This window comes from Sus scrofa, chromosome 2 (genome assembly GCF_000003025.6).
Source record: "Sus scrofa isolate TJ Tabasco breed Duroc chromosome 2, Sscrofa11.1, whole genome shotgun sequence".
Classification (NCBI taxonomy): Eukaryota; Metazoa; Chordata; class Mammalia; order Artiodactyla; family Suidae; genus Sus; species Sus scrofa.
In genome coordinates, this window is record NC_010444.4 from 68,346,450 (window position 1) to 68,368,873 (window position 22,424).

At 42.5% G+C, this 22,424-nt stretch overlaps 1 protein-coding gene across 1 annotated transcript; it reads right to left on the reverse strand.

Annotated features, from left to right (window-relative positions):
* Window positions 18,518–19,444, reverse strand: LOC100514275 (olfactory receptor 7D4-like). The gene has a single exon (XM_003123236.3). The coding sequence runs from the start codon at window positions 19,442–19,444 to the stop codon at window positions 18,518–18,520; it is 927 nt and encodes a 308-aa protein (XP_003123284.1).

Genomic DNA, 22,424 nt, shown 5'->3' on the forward strand with positions numbered 1-22,424 from the left:
TTTGATCTCTTCTCTTCCTATTTGGATGCCTTTTATTTCTTTTGTTTGTCTAATTGCTGTGGCTAAGACTTCCAAAACGATGTTGAAGAGCAGTGGTGAGAGTGGGCATCCCTGTCTTGTTCCAGATTGGAGTGAGAAGGCTTTCAGTTTTTCCCCATTGAGGATTATATTTGCTGTGGGTTTCTCATAAATGGCTTTGATTCTATTCAGGAATGTTCCCTCTATACCCACTTTGGCGAGGGTCTTGATCATGAATGGATGTTGGACTTTGTCCAACGCTTTTTCTGCGTCTATTGAGATGATCATATGATTTTTGACTTTTTTTTTGTTAATGTGGTGTATGATGCTGATTGATTTGCGTATGTTGAACCATCCTTGTGAAACTGGGATGAGCCCAACCTGGTCATGGTGTATAATTTTTTTGGTATGTTGTTGGATTCGGTTGGCTAAGATTTTGTTGAGAATTTTTGCATCTATATTCATCAATGATATTGGCCGATGGTTTCCTTTTTTGGTGGTATCTCTGCCTGGTTTTGGAATGAGGGTGATGGTGGCCTCATAGAAAGTCTTTGGGAGTATTCCTTCTTCTTCAACCTTTTGAAAGAGTTTAAGGAGGATGGGCACCAGTTCCTCTTTATATGTTTGATAGAATTCACCTGTGAAGCCATCTGGTCCTGGACTTTTATTTGTAGGGAGTGATTTTATGACCTCTTCAATTTCATTTCTAGTGATCGGTCTGTTCAGTTGGTCTGTTTCTTCTTGATTCAGTTTTGCAGGCTGTAAGATTGTAGAAAATTGTCCATTTCTTCCAGATTGTCAAACTTGTTGCCATACAGTTGTTCAGAGTATTCTCTTATGGTTTTTTGTATTTCTGCTGTATCCGTTGTGATTTCTCCTTTTTCATTTCTAATTTTGGTGATTTGGGTTCTTTCTCTCCTCTTTTTAGTGAGTCTGGCCAGGGGTTTGTCAATTTTGTTCACCTTTTCAAAGAACCAGCTCTTGGTTTTATTCATTTTCTCTATTGTTTTTTGAGTCTCTATTTTATTGATTTCTTCTTTGATCTTTATAATTTCCTTCCTTCTGCTGACTTTAGGCCTTTTTTGTTCTTCTTTTTCTAATTCGTTTAGGTGGAGGGTTAAGTTGTCAATTTGGGATCTTTCTTCTTTTGTGAGAAAGGCCTGGATTGCTATAAATTTCCCTCTGAGCACTGCTTTCGCAGCATCCCATAGATTTTGAGAGGTTGTGTCTTCACTATCATTTGTTTCAAGGTAGTTTTTTTTTTTTTTTTTTTTTTTGCCATTTCTTGGGCTGCTCCCGCGGCATATGGTGGTTCCCAGGCTAGGGGTCTAATCGGAGCTGTAGCTGCCAGCCTACGCCAGAGCCACAGCAACGCAGGATCCGAGCCACATCTGCGACCTACACCACAGCTCACGGCAACGCCGGAACCTTGACCCAATGAGCAAGAGCAGGGATCGAACCCGCAACCTCATGGTTCCTAGTCGGATTCGTTAACCACTGCACCATGACGGGAACTCCTGTTTCAAGTTAGTTTTTAATTTCCTTCTTGATTTCCTCATTGACCCATTGGTTTTTTAGTAGCATGTTGTTTAGTCTCCATGGAGTAGGTTTTTTCTCTTTCTTTTTCCCATGGTTGATTTCTAATTTCATGGCATTGTGGGTCAGAGAAGATCCTTGAGATAATTTCTATGCTCCTAAATTTATTGAGGTTCGCTTTGTGTCCCAATATGTGGTCGATTCTTGAGAATGTTCCATGAGCATTTGAGAAGAATGTGTATTCTGATTTTTGTGGATGTAGTGTCCTGAAGATATCAATGAAGTCTACCTTTTCTATTGTTTCCTTTAGGATCTCTGTTGCTTTATTGGTTTTCTGTCTAGAGGATCTGTCCATTGATGTGAGGGGGGTATTAAGGTTTCCTACTATGATTGTATTCTCATTAATATCTCCCTTTATGTCTGTTAATATTTGTTGTGTGTATCTGGATGCTCCTGTATTTGGGGCATATATGTTGACGATAGTAACATCCTCTCCTTGGATGGATCCCATAATCATTAAATAGCGTCCTTCTTTGTCTTTCTTTATGTCTTTTGTTTTAAAGTCTATTTTGTCTGATATGAGCGTTGGAACTCCTGCTTTTCTGTCATGTCTATTGGCGTGAAATATTTTTCCCCACCCTTTCACTTTCAATCTATATGTATCTTTTGTCCTAAGGTGAGTTTCTTGCAGGCAGCATATTGAAGGTTTTCGCCTTTTTATCCACTCAGCCACTCTGTGTCTTTTGATTGGGGCATTCATCCCATTGACATTTAAGGTGATAATTGATAGATGATTATTTATTGCCATTTGAACCTCGTGTTCCAGTTGATTCTATGGTTCTCCATTCTTCCTTTCTTTTTTTTTTTTTTTTTTTGTTTTTTTGGTTGGATGGTCTCCTGTTATTATCTGCTTGAGTGTATTTTTTTTTCATTTTTTGCGAATGCAATATTTGGTTTTGGCTTGTGGTTGCCCTGTTTTTTAAGTATGCTAACCCCTTCCCATAATTGTGTGTTTTAGCCTGATGGTTGTGTAAGTTCAAACACTTCATTACTATATTAAAATTAAGAAGAGAGACATACATATAAACAAAAAGGTTTATTTACCTCCTGACATCCCTTGCCCACATTTTATGGTTTTGATGACTCTTTTTTATTTTTTTCTTTTTAATTTTATTTTGTTTGAAGCATGTTCATGATTAAATCTGTATGCTGGCTTATTTGAGTGACTGCTCTCTGATTGCAGTTTCCTCAGTCCTAGTTCTTCCTCTTCTTCTTCTTTTTTTTTTTCTTTTTTCTTCCCTTTCCTTCCTTTCTTTTTGGTTTAGAGAAGCCCTTTCAATATTTCCTTGAACCTGGGTTTTGTGTTGCTATATTCTTTAAGTTTTTGTGTGTTGGAAAAAATTTTATTTCCCCTTCTATTTTAAATGATTTTCTTGCTGGATAGAGTATTCTAGGTTGCATATTTTTTTCCTTTTAGCACTTTAAATATCTCTTGCCATTCTCTCCTGGCCTGTAGTGTTTCTGTAGAGAAATCAGCTGATATTCTTATGGGGGTTCCCTTGTAGGTAACATTCTGGTTTTCTCTTGCTGCCTTTAGGATCCTCTCTTTATCACTAACTTTTGCCATTTTTATTATGATGTGTCTTGGTGTGGGTCTGTTTGGGTTCAGTTTGTTTGGGGCCCTCTGTGCTTCTTGTATCTTGAATCCAGTATCCTTTAGATTTGGGAAGTTTCCAGCAATAATTTCTTCAAATATATTTTCCATCCCCTTATCTTTTTCTACTCCTTCTGGAATTCCTATTATGTGTACATTGGCCCGCTTTATATTATCCCATAGGGCTCTTATATTGCTTTCCAGTTTTTTGATTCGGTTTTCTGTCTGCTGACCCGATTGGGTGATTTCCATTATTCTATCTTCCATATCACTGATTCGTTCTTCTGCATTATTCATTCTGGTTTTTACTGCCCCTAGTTCAGTTTGCATCTCTGCAAATGAATGTTCTAGTTTTTCTTGGCTCCTCCTTATATTTTCTAGTTCCTTTCTGAGGGTATCTGCATTACTGTTCATATCTTCTCTGAATTCCTTCAGTATTTTCACTATTTCTCTTTTGAACTCCAGGTCTGTTAGACTGCAGAGATATGTTTCATTGTTGACTGTGTTAGGTGAGTTCTCCTGTTGGTTTGACTTGGGGTGGTTTCTCAGCTTCTTCATCTTGCTTGTTGTTTTCTTTCTCCTGAGGGAGTTGTACTCTCCGTTATCGGGCAGTGTTTGCCTTGTCACTGCGGCACACACACATTTTTGACCAAGAATCTACTATTCACATTCTGAGAGGATTGCAAACACCATTATCTTATACCTGTATCATGTAGGGGAAAATCTATTCCCCTCTTCTGATCTTTATCACAAATTAGCCATTGCCTCGATGTTAATAGACCATGAAGCTTCATGGTGTGGGTCGCTGTCACAATAGTACTTCTCTACTTTGGCAAAGAGCAGCTGTTTTGTGTACTCCAAGTGTTCCCAATGACCCAGAAACTAAAGCATTATTCCCTAAAACTAGCAGAACCTGCATGTGCCTATGCCCATGCCGGATTGTTACCTAGATCATCACACACTCTCCTTAGGTTGGCAGCTTGCTTCCTTGCAATGCACCGTGTCCATCCCAGATCACACTCAGCATGGTGGATGCCTGGAAGTACTGCCTCTCAAGTTCGACCTTTACACAGAATACTTGGCGGGGCTGAGCAGAGTAGGCATCCAAGACCCTGAGAGGGCACACACCCTCCCACTCCCCTGAGTGTTTCTGCCTCTAACACCACCCCCGTTATGGCAAGAGATGCACAGGAAAATGAAGCTTGGAGACTGCCTTCCAGGTCCACCTCCACTTGGCCAGGAGCAGCTCCTGAGGTGTGCCCTTGACTGTCTCCCCTCAGGGATGCTGTAAGATGTGCCAGGCTCCTACCACCATGGCCTTGGCATGTCTGGCACTTGAGGTCTATAAATAATAGACAACTTGCTCCTGGCCTGACAACAACAATGGCCATCACCTAGGTAACAGTAACAGACACTCTTTAAGCTCTTTCCTGATATTACCTCATTTAATCTTCACTCAGCTCTAGGCAGCTGCTACCATCTGAACCTCCATGTTTACTGAGGTACGGGGAGGTCAAGTGACCTGCTAAGGTCATACAGCCAGGAAGATACAGTGTGGGGATTTAATGCCCAACATCCCGGCTTGTGCCTTCTATGACTGGACATTCCAAAGCTGCCAAAGTTCAACACTACACAATTTCACTAACAATAACTGTGGCAAACACAGCCAAAGTGACATTTCTCACCTCTGAAAGTACAGTATTTTAAACTATGACAATATGTAGTTCCCACTGTGGCTCAGTGGTTAACCTATCCGACTAGGAACCATGGAGTTTCGGGTTTGATGCCTGGCCTTGCTCAGTGAGTTAAGGATCTGGCATTGCCATGAGTTCTATAGGTCGCAGACACAGCTTGGATCTGGCATTGCTGTGGCTCTGGCGTAGGCCAGCAGATACAGCTCTGATTAGACCCCTGGAGTGGGAAACTCCATATGCCATGGGTGTAGCCCTAGTAAAGACAATGTGTGTGTGTATATATATATATATAAAACAATAGTCAAGTGTGATGGTCTCATTTGTGGTGGGAGAACACTTGTTAAACCAGTTTCAGCCTGAAAGAGTCAAATCTGGAACTAATGTTTATATGAAACATAAGTGCACATGGATAGGTGGCCACAAGTAAAGGTATGAGGATATAAATTGCTATCCTATATGTTTCCTCTCATGTCATGTTATTTACATTTTCTAAGATTTCTATCATCATTTTGCATTATTTTTTATAAAAAGCACATGAACTTAGAAGAGTTTTTAAAGTTGTACACGTCGGAACGAATGACAAATAAATCTAATGAAAGAATCTGGCATAAATATTGAAAGTAAAACCATAAATCAATGAATTTTTTAAAACAAGAAAATGTTTGTATTGATTAATCCAAGTTTACTCTTTTATACATCTTAATTAGTCAGATTGACCATAAATCAAAAACAAAAAAATTTAAGGCCACACTTGTGGCATAAGGAAGTTCACAGGCTAGGAGTCAAATCAGACCTGCAGCTGCTGGCCTATACCACAGCCACAGCAACACCAGATCTGGAGTACTGTCTCTGACCTACACTCCAGCTCACTGCAAAGCTGGGTCTTCAACCCACTGAGTGAGGCCAGGGATTGAAGCCACTTCCTCACTGGGCACAAGTCGAGTTGGTGACTACTGCACCACAAGGGCAACTCCTGGCAAACCCAATTCTAAACTGAGAAATCAGGAGTTCCCCTCCTGGTTCAGCAGGATGAGAACCCAACCTAGTGTCCAGGACAATGAGGGTTCAATCCCTGGCTCACTCAGTGGGTTAAGGATCCAGCATTTCCCCAAGCTGCAGTGTAGGTCACAAGATTTGGCTCCAATTGGCATTTCTGTGGCTGTGGTGTAGATGGGCACCTGCAGCTTTGATTCGACCCCTAGCACAGGAACTTCCATATGCCTTTCAAAGGAAAACTTTTGTCTTCTTTTTTTTTTTTTTTTTTTTTTTTTTTTGCTATTTCTTGAACCGCTCCTGCAGCATATGGAGATTCACAGGCCAGGGGTTGAATCGGAGCTGTAGCCGCCAGCCTACACCAGAGCCACAGCAACGCGGGATCCGAGCCGCGTCTGCAACATACACCACAGCTCACAGCAATGCCAGATCATTAACCCACTGAGCAAGGGCAGGGACCCAACCCGCAACCTCATGGTCCCTAGTCAGATTGTTAACCACTGCGCCACGACGGGAACTCCTAAAGGAAAACTTTTGAAATAAAAACATAAAAAATAAACATGAGAAATCAAGATTCATCAGCAATCAAAACCATGCTATTTCAGCAGGATGGCATATCCCCAAAGCTTCCCCAAATCCCATCAGCTATTCCTATCTTTAATACATCTTCCCTAAAGTTTATTATTTGATGGAAATGATTTTTGTTATGCTAGGCATTCCTTTTACAATTTCTGCACTTCCTTCACTTGGCCCTAAATTTTCCAATTTAGAAAGCTTTCATAGACATTCACAGAAACTGTCAGTTGTTTTGAAGATGTTCAAAGTAAAATGACTAAGCAAAACAGAGAGTTCAAGCATACCAAATGAAAGATATTTGGGATAGAAAATCAGGTGGAGAGAAAATAAGAAAAATTATGAGATGATCACAGAAGATATTTTTTGAAAATATTTGTAAAATATATTTGTTTAAAATATCAAAGATGATTTTCTGGAAAAAATGTGAAGTATCAAAATTCATTCTGATAATAAAATACATTAATTTAAAGGAAAAAAATTAGAAGAGTAACAAAAATCTTGGGGGAGGCCACAAGGTCTTGACAAACCCTTCTGAGTGTGGTAAAACTTTTCTAGGCATTAATTTTGTGATACTATATATCAATAATACAAAGAGCAGTCAAATATAGTACAAAAAAGGAAAAATAAGTGAGTTCCCATTGTGGCTCAGTGGAAACAAATGTGACTAGCATCCATGAGGACACAGGTTTGATCCCTGGCCTTGTTTAGTGGGTTAAGGATCTGGCATTACCTTGAGCTGTGGTCTAAGTCACAGACACAGCTCAGATCCCTCAGTGCTGTGGCTGTGGCATAGGCCGGTGGCTACAGCTCATTTGACCCCTATCCTCAGAACTCCCATATAGGGGAAGTCCTAAAAAGACAAAAAAATCTTTAGGATATTTTTCAAGAACCTCTTAGCCACTATTAATATCCCTTTACCTGGAGTTAGTTTGCTGCTCACAAAAGCCTCTTCCATGTGCACGAATACACACTCCTCTTTCTGAGCACTTACTAAGCCCAAATGGATCACCCAGATGACAGCAGGGAAGAAACCCTGCTTGAGCTGATGGAGTGAAGTATGGATGGTGAGAGATCTCCAGGAAGAAAGTTGGTTTGAGATCCAAACAGACCAGGAGTCAGCAAGGTGGCAATATTCTTGATCTTGGGTCAGTGTGCTGGGAGCACAGGGACAAACATGGAACGTTTATCCTTTCGAGGACCTCCAGGGTTGAATCCTCAAAGTGCCTAATTAAATACATGTCCCTAGTGTGACTCTATTTCTAAACAGCATTGGCCCTTGGAAAAGAAAGAACCATAATAAAACTGGAAGCTATGACTGACAATTCTATTCCCACATGGGATGTTTGGAAACAATTTTTTTTTCATCTTGGCAGTTCTCTCCTAGGGATGATGTCATTGCTCAGTGGGTTAAGGATCCAGCATTGGCTTGAACGGTGCTGTAGGTCCCAGATGATGCTTGTATATGGCGTTGCTGTGGCTGTGGCATGGGCCTGCAGCTACAGCTCTAATTTGAGTTCTAGCCTGGGAATTTCCAAAGTATGCAGGTGCGGCCCTAAGAAGACAAAAAAAAAAAAAGAGAGAGAGAGACACACATTATGGACACACTATACACACACACACACACACACACACACACACACACACACACAAATTCCATGTAATATTCATGGATGCTTAAGTAAATAAAATGACTGGAAGCAAGTATATTTTAAGTGTTAATATTGATTATTTCTGGGGGGGGATGTGCATACTGACTATAGTACTCTATATTCTTTCTTGAATTTTACAACAAAATGTCAATGTTTTATTTTATTTCATTTTATTTTTTTAATGATGATCTAGAAAAGGAAGAGAGTATTTTTTTTTCGGGTGTTTTTTTGGTCTTTTTTTGTTTGTTTCTCCTAGGGTGGCATCTGAGTCATACAGAGGTTCCTAGGCTAGGGGTCTAATGAGAGCTACTGCTGCTGGCCTACGCCACAGTCACAGCAATGCTGGATCTGAGCCTCGTCTATGACCTCCACCACAGCTCATAGCAACACCGGATCCTTAACCCACTGAGCGAGGCCAGGGATCCAACCTGCAACCCCATGGTTCCTAGTCGGATTCACTAACCACTGAGCCATGATGGGAACTCCTCAATATTTTTTAAAAAAGGGAAAAAAATGTGCCCAAGAGCAGTAATTTTCTACTATTTATAAAATAAGTGAAGTTTCTTGAACAATGTACCAATTATGTCAAATTTTTGTAAAATATTGCAGATTTTTTCTACTGGTATGTTTACTAATTTTTTCTCATTTTGAATAATAAAATAAAAATATGAAACTGTCCTTTTTACCTTTTAGAGCCACACTTACAGCATTCAGAAGTTCCCAGACTAGGGGTCAATTCAGAACCACAGCTGCTGGCCTACACCACAGCCACAGCAATGTGGGGTCAGGCCCCTTTACCACAGCTCACAGCATCACTGGAACCTTAACCCACTGAGAAAGGCCAGGGATCAAACCTGCCTCCTCACGGATCCTAGTTGGGGTTGTACACCACTGAGCCACAACGGGAGCTCTCAAAATGCAAAACTCTTAAAACATACATATAGAAAGTAAATAGGCAAATGTTAGCACTTACACATTTGGAGTGAAATGAGCAAACATAAAAAATTTTTGGCATTTCTACATTTTAGTAAAAAGGCATTCTAAAATAAAATATGCATTTTAATTGTTTCAAATTAGAAAATAAAATTATGCTATTTTTACAAATATATCAATGAAAAGTGCTTTACACATTAAACCTTTATGAAAAGGAAGAAAATACTCCAAAACCAATTTAAAAAGAGGCAAAGGAACAAAAACTAGAGTTTATTGTGGTAAAAATAAACAAACTATCCATTTGATCAATAAAATGGAAGGGAAATGCTCAAACTGCTGGAAATTCTTATCAAGAAATGAAAACAGACTATACAAATATGTCATCTAAGAATAATAAGAAAAGCAGGGAAATTTTTTTTTCCCACTGTACAGCAAGGGGGTCAGGTTATCCTTACATGTATACATTACAATTACAGTTTTTCCCCCACCCTTTCTTCTGTTGCAACATGAGTATCTAGACAAAGTTCTTAATGCTATTCAGCAGGATCTCCTTGTAAATCTATTCTAAATTGTGTCTGATAAGCCCAAGCTCCCGATCCCTCCCACTCCCTCCCCCTCCCATCAGGCAGCCAAAAGTCTCTTCTCCAAGTCCATGATTTTCTTTTCTAAGGAGATATTCTCAAATGATGCAACCAACAAGGGAAATTTTTAAAGATGATCAATCTCATTTTTTTTCTATCTTTTTTTCTTTTTTTGGCTGTGGAAGTTCTTGGGCCAGGAACAGAAACCGTGCCACAGTGGAGGGAACAACAGATCCTTAACTGTGCCAACAGCGAACTGCCAAGATAATTTTAAGTAATATGATATGAAGATTTGGGGCTCTCATGGAAATCAATAATGTATTAAAAATCAAACTACCAATACGTAGAATGAGCCTAAAATAAAGGAAGCAATTAAATAAAAATTAAAACTTTCCTTTACCATCATATGGTTTTGTCTGATAGAATTAGTCATACTTTTTAGAAACAAATAAAAGACTTAGTCAATAAAAAATGATGAAGTCTGACACTGGTCATTCTTCTAGAAGAGCCAGTACAATAAATGTGGCAACTAAAGAGGTAGGATTTCTGGATCTCTTTCCAAGAAAAACCTTGTCATTGAGGGTCAAGAAATCTGGTTCATGACAGCCTCTAGCTGTTACCACTCTCAGGATCTGCCTGAGCATTTTTTGCTTTGCTTGTTTCTTGTTTTCTCCAATTGTCAGAATTTTCTTCTGGTGTAGCTAGTGCAGCCTCCTTTTTTCTTAAGGTCATATTCCATTTATAGTTATTGTGAAATATAGGCCATATTCCCTGTGTTATACAGTAGATCCTCATAGCCTGTTTTGTTTTGGTTTGGTTTTTGGCCACCCCACAGCATATGGAGTTCCACGGCCAGGAATCAGATATAAGCCACAGTTGCCACCTACACCACGGCTGTGCAATGTCAGATCCTTAAGCCACTGTGCCAGACCCAGGATCAAGCCTGTGTGCCAGCACTGCAACAATGCCACAATCCCACTGTGCCACAGTGGGAACTCCTACAGCTTCTTTTATACTTAATAGTTGGTACCTTTTCCCCCCATACCCCGCTGTTGACCCCTCCACTCCCCTCTCCCTACTGGTAACCACTAGTTTGTTCTCTGGATCTGTGAGCCTGCTTCTTTTTAGTTAGAGTCACTAAAAGTGTTGTATTCTCTAGATTCCACATATAAGGGATATCAGGCAGTATTTGTCATTCTACACGTGACTTATTTTACGTAGCATAAGGTTAATGCCTGAGCTTTTGAAGCCACGCTCTTCCTGGGACCACAGGGTCTGCTCATTCTACCTGGGGTGGGACTCCTCCAAAGGTGAGTCTGTGCTCCAGAACACCTCAATGACTGGGCCAACATTTTCTCAGATCTGCAGAGCCACCTGAAGTTATGGACTTCATCCTTTCGTGACATCCTGAGGGAGAACTGTTCCAGCCTCCCTGGGACCCTGGGACATCACTTTGGGATCTCGTCCAACCTTAACTATCTGGGCTTCTCAGAGAGACAAAAGTAGTTTTATTATGCTTGTAGCTGAACAAAATGGCTGTGGATCTAATTCTCATATCGTGTGAACGTCTGTAGGCGTTCAAGGGATCGGGATGATGATCCATGAAAAAGATAAAACCATAGGGAGTGGTAGGCATAACTTTTGACATGTAATTCCTAGACTGGAAAGCATCTGGCAGAAGCCCTTCATAGCAGGTCTTTGATCAGGCTGCAGAAAGGAACTCCTGGAGGGGGAGGGGACATATGTATCCAGGTGACATCTTTCAACAGCACAGGAAGTCACTGCATCAGAACAGTGCTTCAATCACAAGGACCAGGTTGGGGTCCTTCTGGTTGAACCACTGAACCTGATAGGACCAGGCCCTGTCTCGTTAAGAAGTCACAGTATCCAATGTGGATTTTCAGATTACACAAAGCAGGCCGATTCTAAATGGATAAAAATATTCTCATTGCAGCTATTTTTTAAATAAGTTGACATATGAATTTTTACACCTTGTATTTTTAGACTTTTTGGATTTTTAACATTTTTATTAAGGTATAGTTAATGTATGATATTGTGCCAATTTCTGCTGTACAGCAAAGTGACCCAATCATACATATGTGTGTGTATATATACATTTTTTTTATTATCTTCCATATGGTCTGTCCCAGGAGATTGGATGTAATTCCCTGTGCTATACAATAGAACCTAGTGGTTTGCCCATTCTAAATGTAATTATTTGCATCCACTAACCCCAAACTCCTGGTCATCACACTCCCTGCCCCCTTCCCCTTGGCAACCACGCGTGTTCTCTAGGTCTGTGAGTCTGTCTCTGTTTTGTAGGTAAATTCGTTTTTACCATATTTTAGAGTCCACATAGAAGTGATATCATATAGTATTTGTCTTTCTCTTTCTGATTTACTTAGTATGAGACTCTCTATTCGGATCCATGCTGCTGCAAATGGGCATTATTTCCAACATTTTATGGCTGAGTCATATTCCATTGTATATATGTCTCTGTTTCCATTTCAGATTGAAATGTATTCACATACAAGAAACGTTAACACCCCTGCCCCTCTCCCCCCAGAATCTAGGACTCTCTAGTCCCCTTTCTGTCTCTATGAATTTGATGAATCTAGTTATTCAGCTAAGTGGAATCCTATAACATTCATCAAGTTAGACTATCTCATTTTTGGCATTTCAATACCTGGACTTCTGATATCCTCTTTCTTTCCTAATGTGCTCCAACCACGAACCTCCCTGTCTCTATAGATGAAAGTCCAATAGTTCAGTTGTTCAGGCCTCAAACCCTGGAGACATTTTGGCTCATCACTTTCTCTCACACCCATATGCTGACTGATAAAGAATCCGCTTGGCTCTGGCTTCAAAATAAAGCCCAACTCACAGGCTTCCTCACACCCTCCAATAGCTATTGAACCAGGAAGCCAGAATCATTTCTTAAAATCAGGCAGGAGGTTCTGCTCTGGCACAGTGGGTTAAGGATCCAGCATTGCTACAGCTACAGCATAAGTCACAACTATTGCTCTGATTCAGCCTCTGGCCTGGGAAATCCCACATGCAGCAATTCCAGCCAAAAAAAGAAAATAACAATGCTAAGGTAAGTCATATAATGCTTCTATTCAAGTCTCTGCAATGATTCTCCATGTTACTCAGAATATATGAAAGCAAAAACCCTTCAGTGACAGGCGAAGCCACATGTGACCAGTCCAATACCTGTCCTCCTCTTCTCCTGTGCTCCCCTCACTCTCTGATCCAGCTAGAGTCCACTCACACCCCACCCCACCCCCAGGGCAATCTCCCACCTCACGGTCTTTGTATTAACCTTACCCTCTGATTGGGACACTCTCTCCACAGATACTACTCACCTAAGCCATTCACTATCCTCACAAATGTAACTTTCTCGGAGTTCCCGTCATGGCGTAGGGGAAAACAATCTGACTACGAAGCATGAGGTTGTGGGCTCGATCCCTGGCCTTCCCCAGGATCTGGCATTGTTGAGAGCTGTGGTGTACCTCACAACGTGCTGCTGTGGCTGTGGCATAGGGCGGTAGCAGTAGCTCCAATTCCAACCCTAGCCTGGGAATCTACAAATGGCATGGGTGCAGACCTAAAAAAAAAAAAAAAAAAAAAAAAAAAAAAAAAATTCACATTCAGGTGTACAAAGACCATCCTTTTTATTGGGACAAATTGCCCTCCCCTGGCTCCTGATCCTCTTTAACCTGCAATTTAACCTAAATCAAACACAGGCACATAGTAAATCCTCAGTAAAAATAGGTTTGATAAGCTGAAAAAACGAATGTGATTCTGAATAGGCTGCCAGTCACATTGTCTCTTGACCCCAGTTGACTGCTCCAAGGGGGAAAGAGCACATGATTGTACCAATCAGAATCCTTTCCTGAGATTTGTTAAACACCTCAGCAGCTAAAATACATCCAGTGGCTCTTTGGTAGTGAAGCTACCAGGTGGGAGCAGTGACAGCTGCTGGCTTCCATGTCTCGTCCCATGTTGGGGTGGCCAGTCTGAAAAGATAAAGCTAATGCTTTTTCGGGAGAAGTATGATGACAAACTTAGGAATGTGGGCTGAATGTCAGTGTTCCTGCCCAGAGTCCATCCCAATCTCAATCTTTTTGAAAAATGTAAAGGAGAAAAACTACTTTTGAAAAATGTTGTCAGGAGTACCAACTGTGGCTCAGTGGGTAAAGAACCTGACTAGTATCCATAAGGATGGGGGTTCAATCCTCAGCCTCCTTAAGTGGGCTAAGAAACCAACATTGCTGCAAGCTTCAGCATAGGTCGCAGATGGGGCTTGGATCTGGCTTTGCTGTGGCTGTGTCATAGACCAGCAGTTGCAGCTCCAATTCAACCCCTGGACTGTGAACTTCCATATGCCACAAGTACAGCCCTGAAAAGAAAAAAGAAAAAAAATTTTTTGTCAAGATGACATAGCATACACATAAAACAAGAACAGTCTTTCTCTCTCTTTTTTTTTTTTTTTTTTTTTTTTTTTTTTTTTTTTTTTTTTTTTCTGCACCCACAGCATATGGATGTTCCCAGGCCAGGGATTGCATCCCAGCTGCAACTGCAGCAAGCCAGATCCATAACCCATGGCACCAGGCTGAGGGTCAAACCCATGCCTCTGCAGCAACCCGAGCTGCTGAAGTTGGATTCTTAACCCACTGCTCCACAGTGGGATCTGAAGAGTCTTCATATTTGAAGCGTTTCTTTATGACTGCAGTATGATTTTCATTCCATCTCATCCAGGGTGAAACACACAACCAAACTAAGGTGAATAATGTCAACATTTGAGAGGGTATTTGGGGGAAAACCATGCCACACTTGATATAACTGCTGCAAATATAGTGTTGAGAATTGACGAAATGGCTGTAAAAAAAAATATTGCCCCCAGATAGACCTTTATGGTCTGCAAATAAGAAAGAAAATTAAACAGGAATTACTGAGGAGATGGTTGAGGACAGACTAATAGAAAAACAAATAAAAGGAAAGGCATCGGTGCTTTGAGAAGACAAGAACTGAAGCCTGTCCTTTAGTATCACAAAAGACTCAGGACGTTTAAATGCACAACATTTTCCCTTGGGCATCACAATGCCACTTAGTTCTGAGGCCAGTGGCCCATCAAACACAAGGGGCTCCTCAACTGAGGAGCCTGCCCAGGGCCCCCTTCACATCCTTGTTCCTCAGGCTGTAGATAAAGGGTTCCCATGGGGAGACTATGGTAACATCACTGAGGCCATGGAGCTTCTCCGGGGAGAACGGATCACATCACAACTGAGGTAGACTGCCAGGCTTATCACCTAGCACCAGGAGACCACAGAGGGGGGAGGCCCACAGGTGGAAAAGTCTTCCTATTTTCCCTCATAGAGGACATTCTCACTAAAGAGGAGACAATTTGGAAGTAAGAGAAAAAGATTCCAGTGAGGGAAACACACCCAGCAGGGCAGTTGTCACAGACAAGTGGATGCTGTTAGGGATGATCCCTATGGCTCCCTCTTTCAGACGCTGCCTGCCTAGTGGAATCCTCCAGAAGAGGGAAAAGTAGGATGTCCCTTGTGAGGAAGTATGTGGGCCACACAGAGAAGAAGGGGAAACAAGATGGCAAAGCCTTTAAGATAAAATGCAAAGCATGTCTGTGGGTGTGAGCTCATGTATACATGCTTTTTCTTTTTCATTTATTATTTAATTTTTGGGGGACACTCCTGGAGTGCAGAAGTTCTTGGGCCAGGGATCAAACCAGTGCCACAAACATGACCCAAACTACAGAAGTCAAAACACGGAATCCTTACCTGGCTGAGCCACCAGAGAACTCCCATATCTGCTCTTGAGTGGAAATGTGTCGTATTGAAAAACAGAAACAGAATCACAGACATAGAGAACAGATTGTGATTGCCCGGGGGAAAGGGGGCAGGATTGTGATGGATGGGGAGTTTGGGGTTGGTAGATACAAACTGTTACACTTGAAATGGATAAGCATTGAGGTCCTACTGTATAGCACAGGGAACCATATGCACTCTATTTGGGCAGAACATGATGGAAGAACGTAAGAGAAAAAGAATATATATATATATATATATATATATATATATGACTGGACCAATGTGCTGTGTAGCAGAAATTGACAACACTCTAAAGCATCTATACTTTAATTAAAAAATCAGCACCTAGAAATTATCATACGAAGTGAAGGGACTCAGAGAAAGACAAATATCATATGCTACCATATAGGTGAAATTTAAAAAGTGATACAAGTGAATTTATTTACAAAACAGAGACAGAAGCACAGACCTTGAAAACAAAGGTATGGTTACCAAAGGGGAAGGATGAGAAAGGAGGGATGGATTGGGGGTTTGGGAAGGGCAAAGGGAAATCTACTCAATGTTCTGTGTGTTTAAATCTGTTTTGTAAATAGGTTCACTTGTAACTTCTCAGGATGGGGGGGCTGCACCCATTGCATGTGGAAGTTTCTGGGCCAGGGAGTGAACCTGCACCACAGCAGTGACCCGAGCGGCTGCAGTGACAATGTGAGATCCTCAACCTGCTGCGCCACAAGAGAACTCCTCTACCATTATTTTTAGATTCCACGGTAAGTGATATAATGTGATATAATACATATATTAACTGCAAATGGGCATAAAGGAACTCTCTAGGGTGATAAAAATGTTCTAGAATGGGACCATGATGATCATTGAATAACACTACACTAACCAAAACAATGGAATTTATCATCTCAATGGCTGAATTTCATGGTATATAAATTATCCCTCAAGAAATCCATTAATAAATTTTAAAAAGTTTTTTCTAGAATTATCCAAGGAGTGTTGAAAACCTGTATCTTTGTTATCAACATTCTTTATGACACACCAGTATTTTTATGGCTGCCACTCTTTACTGCAATCACATTTACCTCTTTGGTCCCGAGTTGTGCTTGTATGAAGCAGATGATAAATACATTATGGATTAATCTTAGTGGAATGAAGTTGAGTTAAAGCCACACTGAATATGTTATCCCTACCTAACAAGTTATGATCTTGCAGGAATTTGGAGATCTTTGTATATACCCAATACTTGTTTGTTTCTGTGTTTGCTTAGTTTTGCCCCAGAAGTCCTTGGTACCATTCATGGTATCATTTATTTTTCATGGTCTTTATCACCTGTCTTAGCTTTGGTTCAACAGAAGCAGATGCCCAGCCAAGGATTCATGTGTAAGCACTTTATTGGAAGAAGTAAGGACCATGGAACATGGGTTAGAGTGAGGAGAAGTGATACAGGGAAGAGAGTACATCCAATCAAGCTTACCTTAAGTCATCCCCCACACGAGTGAGCAGAGTTTTCATCCTGCAGGGAAATTTTTGGTAGTGGCACAACATCCAAACATCAGAATTAACACACGACCAAAGGGTGAAGAAGGTGGTATCCCCATGACTCTCCATCAAGAGCTGTCCCTGGTGGGGCATAATTCGCAGTCAGGTCTGCCATCAAGCACGCAGAAGGTCGGTTCTACCTGGTGCTCACAGAGGCAGTCAGGCCGGATTGCAATGGACATGGGGAAGGGATCCCAGGGAAAGTTGGGGAAATGTTGACAGATTCGGCCACCCCATCCTTCACTGCAGACTCAGTTCTATCAGTAGTCTTCTCATAAGTTGAATTACCTTCTGAGTACATTCCACAAGTGTGTAACTACCACTCCTGGTGGCACCTCCAGAACGTTCCCTCCCCTAAAATAAACCAGGTAACAAAATGTTTTATTCATTTATTATATCCATTATTAGATGTTTGAGAATCTTGGAGCACATCTGAAAACGGCCCTGATGGGAAATAAATGTCCAATGCAACAAGAAAAGGAAAGAGGAAGGGGAAGAAGGAAGGCCAAGAATGAAGCAGTGTGCAGTTCCCATCATGGCACAGCATTCACGGACCCAAATAGGATCCATGAGGATATGTGTTTGATCCCAGGCCTCGCTTAGTGTGTTCCTGATCTAGCATTGACCTGAGATGAGGTCACAGAAGCCTCCTGGATCCCGCCTTTGTTATGGCTGCAGTGTACACTGGCAGCTACAGCTCCAATTCAGTCCCTAGCCTGGGAAATTCCATATGCCATGGGTACAGCCCTAAAATGACAAAGAAAAAAAAAAGACAATGAAGCAGTGTTACAGAATTTTTTGACACAATATATGGCTACCAATCACTTGAAAAAGCTGGCACTCAAAACTAGATTCCCTCTTTTTTTTTTTTTTGGCTTTTATACACAGTACCCACAGCTTATGGAACTTTCCAGGGTATGGGTCAAATCAGAGCTGCAACTGCCAGCCTACACCACAGTCACAGCAATGCCAGATCTCAACTGTGTCTGCGACATAAACCACAGCTCACACAATGTAGCATCCTTATCACACTGATCAAGGCAGGGATGGAACCCTCGTCCTTGGGTCTTAACCTGCTGGCCAAGACAGGAACAGCTTGCCTGTAATAGGTTTGGTTCCCTCAGAAGCTGATACTGAACCAAGGATGCATCTTCAAGCACTTTATAGGAAGGAGCAAGGACATGGGTGGGAGAGAGGAGGAGTGAACACAGGGAAGAAAACACACTCAGTCAATCAGTCCATGAGAATGACTGCAAAATGCTGAAGAAACATGGAATATATGGACAAGATATAAAGGAGAAATGTCAAAAGGGAATTGCTGAGAGGGCTGTTTGAGAAACACCAATCCAAAACAAAGACATGTTAAGTCACACATGCTTTACAAAAAGAAGTCAAGCAGGTTTTGAGGGGAGAAAAGAAACAAGATATTGAACTTTGCATCATTTGCCTTTGGAGCCCACCATGTTCACTTGGTTCTGAGGCCAGTGGCCCATCACTAGCAAGGGACTCAGCTGAGGAGCCTGCCCAAGGCCCCCTTCACATCCTTGTTCCTCAGGCTGTAGATGAAGGGGTTCAGCATGGGGGTGACCACGGTGTACATCACTGAGGCAATGGAGATTCTATGGGGAGAATGGGTCACAGCAGAGGTGAAGTAGACCCCTAGACTCGTCCCATAGAACAAGGAGACCACAGAGAGGTGAGACCCACAGGTGGAAAAGGCTTTGTACTTGCCCTCAGTGGATGCCATTTTCATTAAGGTGGAGACAGTCTGAGAGTAAGAAAAGAGGATCCCAGTGAGAGGAAGCATACACAGCAGGGCAGTGGCCACATACATACAGACCTCATTGATGAAGGTGTCTGAGCAGGCCACCTTGAGAATCTGATCCAGTTCACAGGAGTAATGTTGGATTTCAGTGCCTACACAGAATGTCAGCTGCGTCAACAGTAGAAGATGAACAAGAGCAACACAGAAAAAGACAAACCAACACATCAGAACCAGGAGGACACAGAGGCGGGCATTCATGATGACCATGTAGTGCAAGGGGTGGCAGATGGCCACAAACCGGTCATAGGCCATCATGGTCAGGAGGAAATCATCCAATTCAGCAAAAACCACAAAAAAAAAATACACCTGAGTGAGGCATCCTACGTAGGAGATGTCTTTGCTCTGTGCCTGGATGTTCACTAGCATCTTTGGGACAATGGTAGAGATGAAACATATGTCAACAAAAGATAGGTTGGAGAGGAAGAAATACATGGGGGTGTGGAGGCGGGAGTCAGAGCTGACAGCCAGGATGATGAGCAGGTTCCCAAGCACGGTGACCAGGTACATGGATAAGAACAGCCCAAAGAAGAAGGGCTGCAGTTCAGGGTCATCTGAGAGACCCAGAAGGAGGAACAGTTTTGATACTCCTGTGTGGTTTCCTGCTTCCATGTAGCTGGTGTGCCTGCTGGGGAAGGAGGCAAAAGCAACTTTCAGTGAACAGCCAATTGGCACCTGAGCTAGTCACCACCTTTTGGTTCCACCTTTTCATGGACAACTAGCACCCCCCATTTGTCCCTCCATTACCCGTGATTCAATCATTCAAGGGGTAGCCCATTTCCTTTTGGAATGTGTGTAATTATTCAGACATTAAGTAAGAAGAAATCACTCTCTCTCTCTTTTTATCACCCACACAACAGGTTCAAATTCTCCTGTTCGAATTGATAAAAATAAACCAATTTCTTCTCAGATAACACCCTTCCAAAATGATTGAAGACATTTAAGTCCTTTTCTTCAGTAATCTCCACACATCCCTTGTTCAAAGAAGTCATTTCATGGTTATTAAGTCATAGATTTTCAAGTCTATGACCTGATTTGATGTCACAGTTAACTCTCACTTACCTTTTTTTTAATTCTAAAATTGTTTTTTTATTATTGATATTGCCCCGTTATTGCACAAATATTGTCCAGTTACTACAGTGTAGATTTTTTTTTTTTTTTTTTTTTTTGCTTTTTAGGGCCACACTTGTGGCATATGGAGGTTCCCAGGCTAGGGGTCTAATTGCTGCTGTTGCCACCAGTCTACACCAGAACCACAGCAATGCAGGATCCGAGCCGCATCTGCGACCTACGCCACAGCTCACAGCAATGCCGGATCCTTTACCCACTGAGCAAGGCCAGGGGTCAAGCCCGCATCCTCATGGATCCTAGTTGTGTTCGTTAACACCTGAGTCAAGATGGGAACTCCACTACGGTGTAGATATTCTTAAAAATTTATATTATACCCATTGTACATTTACATGTTATAGAATATATGCACATATACGTATTAAACACACACACACACACACACACCCTTTTCAACAGCACAATGAAGGAGAACCAGCAAAGTGAGTTCGAGTACCCTCCTTTTACAGATGAGGAAACAGACTTCCAAGGTGGGGAAACGGACCCCCAGGTCAGGCAGCTAGCCAGTCCTCCCCATAAGCTAGGTAAACCTCCCTGCCTCTGAAGAGTCCCACTGCAGAGGCCGCCCCCAATGCACACCTGTCTGCTGTGAGGAAGAAGAGCACAGCTGGGCTGTATTTTGAGAGGGAAACGGACCCCCAGGTCAGGCAGCTAGCCAGTCCTCCCCATAAGCTAGGTAAACCTCCCTGCCTCTGAAGAGTCCCACTGCAGAGGCCGCCCCCAATGCACACCTGTCTGCTGTGAGGAAGAAGAGCACAGCTGGGCTGTATTTTGAGAGGCAAATGAGGGAGGCGAGGGAAGGGGCAAGAGGGTGAGTTATGAGTCAGAACATGTGGTCCCCCAGAGTTTCCGTCATGGCTCAGTGCTTAATGAATCTAACTAGGAACCATGAGGTTGCAGGTTTGATCCCTGGCCTTGCTCAGTTGCTTAAGGATCCAGCGTTGCCATGAGCTGTGGTGTAGGTCGAAGACGCGGCTCAGATCCCGCATTGCTGTGGCTCTGGTGTAGGCCAGCGGCTACAGCTCCAGTTAGACCCCTAGCCTGAGAACCTCCATATGCTGTGAGAGCAGCCAACAAATGGCAAAAAGGCAAAAAAAAAAAAAAAAGAACATGTGCCCCCCCCCCCCCGGAGCCTGCCCTTGGAGCCAGGCTGTCATTCAGGCACTGGCACTCATTCTGCTCCCCTTTCCTTCCTCCCCGCCCTGATCCAGGCTCCAGTGGACCCTGAGCTCTCTTTGTATGATTCGGAGGAGGACGGCCCCAGCTACTGGGACTTGGAGCAGGTAAGCTGAGCGGATGGAGGAAGAGCCTCTCAAACCCAGTGTTGGCTGGGCTCCTCCACCTCCAAGCCTGAGCAGTCACCTTGAAGGCAACAACATTTCTTTCTCATCTTTCTTTTAATAGCAGATCTTAATTCTTCTCACTCCAGGAAAGGCATCCTGGGGGAGGGGAGAGTCACTGGACCAAGTCCTGGAGAACTCATATTTATTCTTAACTCTCCAATGCACAGGCCATGGGATTTGGGGCAGGCCAAGTAACACCACATGGCCCCAGGGTTATCTTGTAAAAAATAAGGGAAATGGGGGGAATACCTGTCCCGTCTCCTAACAAGATGAGTGGGAGAGTCCTTTGGTGTTGTTTTTTTTTTTCATTAATTCAGTTGGTATTTATGGAGTGCCCACAACTTGCCAGACAGTATTCTAGGGTGGCCACACAGCAGTGAACAAAACAAAGACCTCTGCCCTTGAAAAACTTCTATTCGGGTAGGATCCCATGGATTCAAGGGATACAAATATGACTGTATATGGAAGGAACTTAAGAGCTAAGAGCTATGGGAATTCCTGTCGTGGTGCAGAGGAAACGGATCCGACTAGGAACCATGAAGTTGCAGGTTCAATCTTTGGCCTCACTCAGTGGGCTAAGGATCCGGCGTTGCCGTGAGCTATGGTTAGGTCGCGGACACAGCTCAGAACTGTGGTTGCTGTGGCTATGGTACAGGCCAGCAGCTGTAGCTCTGATTGGACCCCTAGCCTGGGAACCTCCATATGCCATGGGTGCAGCCCTAGAAAAGAAAAAAATGGGGGCGGGGGGGAAGCACTATGGAGATGTGAAGTGTTACTTCTCATAGAGCCTGCAGTCCTGGCATGAAGAGGATCCCCAGCCCCATGTCCTGAATCAAAAGAAACCAGATGACTAGGTTTAGAGGAATCTAGCTTTGGGTCTAACAGATATAACATCTCACTTTGTTACCTCTTCCCCTTCTGGTCCATGGTCCTCTGAACACCTCTCTGGGAGGGCCGATAGCATGTGGGGGGTGTTATGAAATAGGGCTGGGACAACAAAGATTTGGCAGACTGATTTCTGGGCCTCCATGGAATCTCCAGCACATTCCCCAAACCTGGAGAGGACCAAAAGAGCTTATCGGAGCAAGAAAGGACTTCAGAGCTTGTCTGATCTCAACCCT

Bases quoted from the DNA above. Each gene is read 5' to 3' on its own strand.
- LOC100514275 (XM_003123236.3), bottom strand. From the start codon at position 19,444: ATGGAAGCAGGAAACCACACAGGAGTATCAAAACTGTTCCTCCTTCTG.